This window comes from Cyprinodon variegatus, unplaced genomic scaffold, assembly GCF_000732505.1.
Source record: "Cyprinodon variegatus isolate N-32 unplaced genomic scaffold, C_variegatus-1.0 Scaffold1194, whole genome shotgun sequence".
NCBI classification, from domain to species: Eukaryota; Metazoa; Chordata; class Actinopteri; order Cyprinodontiformes; family Cyprinodontidae; genus Cyprinodon; species Cyprinodon variegatus.
In genome coordinates, this window is record NW_015151647.1 from 77,483 (window position 1) to 83,461 (window position 5,979).

The 5,979-nt window shown below is 37.8% G+C and overlaps 1 protein-coding gene across 2 annotated transcripts; it reads left to right on the plus strand.

The window, feature by feature from the left end:
- Positions 1–528: 528 nt before the first annotated feature.
- LOC107102057 (growth arrest and DNA damage-inducible protein GADD45 alpha-like) lies at positions 529–5,880 on the plus strand. Of its 2 annotated transcripts, none has more exons than XM_015401220.1 (4): positions 529–582; positions 2,455–2,556; positions 2,646–2,868; positions 5,081–5,880. In XM_015401220.1, the coding sequence occupies exons 2-4, from the start codon at positions 2,456–2,458 to the stop codon at positions 5,192–5,194; spliced, it is 438 nt and encodes a 145-aa protein (XP_015256706.1). In that variant the 5' UTR covers positions 529–582; position 2,455; the 3' UTR covers positions 5,195–5,880. The 2 variants fall into 2 exon arrangements, with proteins under 2 accessions (XP_015256706.1, XP_015256704.1); XM_015401218.1 differs by lacking the exon at positions 529–582 and adding an exon at positions 1,024–1,171.
- Positions 5,881–5,979: the final 99 nt, after the last annotated feature.

Below are 5,979 nucleotides of genomic sequence, written 5' to 3' on the forward strand. Positions count from 1 at the left end.
ATAGGGTGCTGGAATATATCCTGTGCCATGCAAACAAATGTTAATTACTGCCAAATAAGAAATTATTGATTATATCCAAATCGATCTTAAAATTACTACATGTTTTCTATAACTTTATTGGGTTTTTTTTTTCCCTTTTTTCCAGGAGATAACAGAGGATGATTTTCATCTAAAATCAAAACAAAATCGACTCAAAAACCATAATTACCTGTTTATTATATGTTATTATAAACTGGGAGGGGGGTTCATATTATTATCTATTAATTAGGAATGTTTAAAAATAAATAGTCTAAGTCTATCTTTTCTACTCGCTGGAACATTGAGCAATTAAACGTCACATGAAGTGGGTCATTGACCCGTTTTCTCCATGTTTACACAGTTTATTGTTGAGGTTTCTTTGAGTTTAGCTCCATCTTCCGGTCACTCTCGCGCCACTCCGCTCTATCTCGCGCGCTGTCACCGGAGGGAGGGGGGGGGATCACATGCTCCCCAGCAGACCAATCAGAGGCGAGGATTCCCAGGAGGCGTCCCGTTGCCATGAAGCTGTGGTGAAACTTGTAGCAGGTCTGGACGGCAGCTAGGGTAAGTTCTGCACACAACAGAAAATAAAATAAGTCGCTGCTAAATCAAATAACCAGGAAATTAACTAATTAATTTATCAAATAGAACATATATGTTGAATTATCGTCTCATTAGCTTGTTTTTACACAGTCTGTGACCTACAGAGAAACCGAACTTGATGCAAAACAGGAGGAACTTTTGGGCGATATTAGATTTTCCTCCTTTTAAAGCCAAAATAAAGTCGTTTAATAGCTTAAAATCCTGCACAGCAAGGAAACAGAAAACATCTTTCTTCTTCCAGAGGTTCCACACAGCTGAAGTTTCGATAGTAACTCAGCTAGAGAAGGACACGCCCCTCGCCGGGTGTCTGTCCAATCCCCAAGCGGCTCGCTGTGCCATCAGCCAATCAGCGCAGCTATGCTAATGTCTGTCTGAGGGACTGTTGTAATGTGAAGTTACCAGATTTATCTGTCAGTTGCAGCGCTGTGGAGCACAGACCAGGAAGGCTCCAGCTAAGCTCGGTTGTTTTTAATTTTTAAAAGACGGAGGATTTGGATTTAATGTACAAGATGACATTTGAGGAACTAAGTGGGGATTATTCTCAAGAAAGGTGAATATTGTTGCTTATGCATGGTTTGTTTCACCCGCTGGCTGCTGATCTGCAGAAGTAAAGTTGTTTTATAATAAGTTAAACAGAAGTAGAACTACTTTTTAGGGGCTTTAAAGTGGCTTTAAAACAATTTTTTATATTGTTTTAAGGAACTTCAGCCTTAATATACTCATATAACAATAGTTGTGTTTTATAATTGCAAGCAGGATGTCAGGTGTTTTGTCCAGGCGAGTTTCTTTCTGCTTCATTTTCACTTTTCACATCAGTTTCCATTGACTTCACCTCGTTAGCTTGTATGCAAAGGACTCTAAAGTGATTAAATCATTAAATATCACCTCTGTTATGCAGCATCTATAATTATTTCAACCAATAATAAATGATCAAACTTTAGTAAGGTGTTTCAAAAAAGTTTTTAAAAAAATCCACTTTATACAGCTTTATAAAGCCTGGAACTCAACGCTATTTCTGACATTTTGAATTGAAAAAGCTTCCGGGATGGGAAGAGAAACATCTTCAAACTTGTTTTTTTTTACTTTTTTGGAATGACGATGACCTGGATGCTTGGGAATCTTCACCAGCATCAGAGCTGGTGTCTATTTTGAAATGCTTTGCTGTATTAAAGGCAAGCAGCTACTAATTTTTCATTTTTCATAGTCAGATTTTTAAACTGGACTTTTCTGCATTTCCAAAAGGATTCTATGAAGCTGTTTTGAATCTATCATTTATTAAAAGCAGTTAAAAATCAATTAATCAATAAAAAAAAGCTTCCTGGATGGGAAGCGAAACGTCTTCACTGCAAAAACGATCTAGAAATAAGTAAAGATTTCTTAAATTAAGTGTTTTCACCCTTAATTTGAGCAGGTAAATGAGATAGTTTGCCAATGGAATGAGTATTTCTTACTCTTAAAATAAGATAATTAGATAATATGCACTTGAAAATAAGACAATGCAATTGTGTTTTCTTATTTTAAGTGTAAATTGTCTTGTTCCATTGGCAAAAAGTCTCTTTTACCTCCTCATTTTAAGAACAAATGCACTTATTTTAAGAAAAAAGGACTTATCTAGATTTAGATTTTTTGCAGTGTTCAAACTTGGAAGCAAATTCCAGTGGATTGTTTTTAACTTTTGGATCATTAGTTTACTTAAAATTCAGTGTAATGGAGCATCTCTGTGAGGAAAGGAGTGACCTCTACTTGACGTAACATCTTTCACAAGCTGGAGGTCAATGTAAAAGGCAGACGGCGCGCCTGCAGCGACCTAACGCTGACTTTGTTTCTGTGCAGAATGGATACGGTGGCGAAAGCCCTGGAAGAAGTCCTCACCGCTGCCTTGCCACAGGGCTGCATCACAGTCGGCGTCTACGAGGCGGCCAAGTCCCTCAACGTGTGAGTACAGAGTCCCACCGCTACAGGTGCAAAGGTGTCTCAAAAGAAGGACGTTTTCCTCCTGACTGTCATCCTTTTCTGTCCCTCAGAGACCCGGACAATGTGGTGCTGTGCATCCTGGCCACCGACGAGGACGACGTCAAAGACGTGGCCCTCCAGATCCACTTCACGCTCATTCAGGCTTTCTGCTGCGAGAACGACATCAACATCCTGAGAGTCAACAACACCCACCGCCTGGCGGAGATCTTGGGGGGAGGGGGAGGGAAGCAGGGCGGCGGGGAACCTCTGGACCTGCACTGCGTGCTCGTCACCGTAAGTCACTTTCACTCTTTGAGCTCCTGGTTCTGGAGCAGCAGCTCGCCCACGTGACTGAAACTCGTACTCAGAGGGAACATGTCTGCGCTTGTCCTCTGATAAAAACTTTTACAGCTCCTCCTTCATGTGTCTTCTGAAGAATTTCATAGGGAGCGTATGTTTATGCTCCCTTATTTCAGATCTGCTTCTGCTTTCTGAAATATGCAGGTTACTGGGATTCCTTGTGTAATAATGACCCAGTTGTATGTTTAGCTTGTTGTTTTTAATCGTTTCCTGTCCGTATTCTTTCTCTAATCTGGTCTAGTTTCACTGCAGCGTCAAAACAGATTTAATCTACAAAAACGAGAAACCCTCCTAAAGCAACTTTTAATTTTTTGAGAAAGATAAAATCTAAGGGGTCAAATAGCTCTCAATAAAAACATGGTGTCAGAATTTTTAAGTTTAAGTCAATAATGTAATTAATTTTAAGATTTCTATTTGCTTATTGTTTATATCTCATACATGTGACGTCAGATGTTACATCAACAAGGATTCAAGTTTAGGGCTGCAACTAACGATTATTTTGCAAATCGATTAATCTGTCGATGTTTTCGATTAATTGATTAATAATCGGAATGTCAAAGTTTTCTTAAAGAAGATTTTTATGAATTTAAACCAGGTGATGCTAAAACGAGTATTAGGGCCAGGCTAAGGATTTTTTTTCAATTATGAGAGTAAAGTGATAAGATTATGAGAATATAGTCATAAGACTATGAGAATAAAGTTTTAAGATTACGGGAAGAAAGTTGTAAGATTACGGGAAGAAAGTCGTAAGATTACGGGAATAAAGTCGTAAGAGTACAAGAATAAAGTCGTAAGATTACGGGAAGAAAATCGTAAGATTACGAAAATAAAGTTGTAAGATTACGAGAATATAGTCGTAAGATTACGGGAATAAAGTCGTAAGAGTACAAGAATAAAGTCGTAAGATTACGGGAAGAAAATCGTAAGATTACGAAAATAAAGTTGTAAGATTACGAGAATAAAGTTGTAAGATTACAGGAATAAAGTCGTAAGAGTACGAGAATAAAGTCGTAAGATAACGGGAAGAAAATCGTAAGATTACGAATATAAAGTTGTAAGATTACGAGAATATAGTCGTAAGATTACGAGAATATGGTTGTAAGATTATGAGAATAAAGTCGTAAAATTGCGAGAATATAGTCGTAAGATTATGAGAATAAAGTCATTATATTGCGAGAATATAGTTGTTAAATCACGAGAATAAAGTCCTAATATTATGAGAATAAAGTCGTATTTTATGACAACTCCTCCAAGAAGCCCTTTCTTCCCTAAAATGAGGAATGTGGAGCATCATGTGAAGTTCTACTTTAGCATCGATTTCACCAATCAGGAAATCTTTTAGCAGCAGCATCAAACTGGGCAGGATGTCAAAGTGGACTCTGGTTGCTGATTGGTGGAGCGGGGCTTGAAGCGAATTCTTGCTGAATCGGGTTTTGGTCGTAATGTTACGACTTTATTGTCATAATAAAAACATTTTTAAAAATCTCCAGCCTGGCCCTAATACTCCGTCCTTGGATAAAGCAGATTGACAGACGAAAAAGTTTTTTGTCGTAAAAGTTAAAAAATAAGTTACGTTTTTTTTTAAAGTGTAACTGCGTCACTCTGTGAGCTAAAGGCGCGTTTCACAGTCTCTATACTCCAATTAATGATCCATTACTAAATTAATTGAAGATCATTTAATAATCGATTAATTGTTTCAGCTCTAATCAAGATTCAAAATTTCAAATATCAATTAAAGTCACAACTTTAAAACAAGACAATCACACGTCACACATTTTAAACAAATAGTCTTTAAAAACAAATAAGAGATTTATAACCTCAGGGCAAAGTTTGATGCACAAATTACACATTTACAAGTAGAAATCACAAATTTTACTTCTAAGAGAAAACCACAATTTATATTTAATTTTAAATTCAGAGGAACCAATAGTCGCGACAAGGAGAAATGAAAGTTGTACATTTATTTACCAATATATAGACTATATGTAGAGGTTTTTATTGAACCAAGCAGATAAGCTGCAACAGACAGAGTTTGGTGGAAAAGCCAGAATAGAAAATGTTACATAGAATTTAATAAAATATAAAGCTCCTATTTGAACTTCTCAGCGAGGAGATTAAAACGTGTTTCCTTCTCGATATTTTTCAGAGCCCCCACTCCTCATCATGGAAGGACCCGGCTTTGAGCAAACTCAGCCTGTTCTGCAGAGAGAGCCGCTGCATGGATCAGTGGGTTCCCATCATCAACCTGCCCGAGCGATGAGCTCGGCCCCCGAAAACCCCCCCGGCCTGTCCAGAACCAATCATAATGAATCTGCACAGGAAGAGTGCTTTAAAAGAAAAAAAAAAGTCCTGCTGCACCGCCAGCTGGTGAGAGAAGAAAAAAAAAGACGGGAATAAAAAAAAAACGCTGAGGACACGTTTAAAAAAAAAAAAATCTCCACTTTGAGCTGGGTTTTTCGTTTGGAATTACGTCCGTTGGCGAGCGAGAAGAGACGGCGAATGACGGTGATACCGTTTGCTTCTCGACTTGATCACCGTGGCTCCGATAAGGATCGTGTCGTTTTCGGCGAAGTCTCAGCCACGAGTCGAAGGAGCGGGGAGGAAGCGGCGCACGGAGCCGTCGGTCAGACTAAGACCGCAGTCTGTCTGCAGAACCGAAGCACTTGTTGAAACACTGGACTTTAATTTATGCATCACAGCTGTTCATGTTGACTTCCATGTTCATGTTATTTCAAAAGGGAAGGGAAGCATCCAGTGAAGACATTCTGTTTGTTTCTAGATCTTTTTAACCAGCTGGTTTCTTTACAAGTGAAGTAGTACTTTTGTTCAATTATTAAGTTATTCCAATTATATTTATGCATATTTATGTTATATGAATTTTTTTTTTTACAATTTTTGCAATATCTGAGCACCAGACCAATGTTTTATTGTCAATAAAATTTTTCTGTGATACCAATTTTTAAAGAACGTGTCGACTGATTCTTTATATTTCACACTGAAATCAATTCAATTCAGTTTATTTCTATAGCGCCAAATTCATAACAC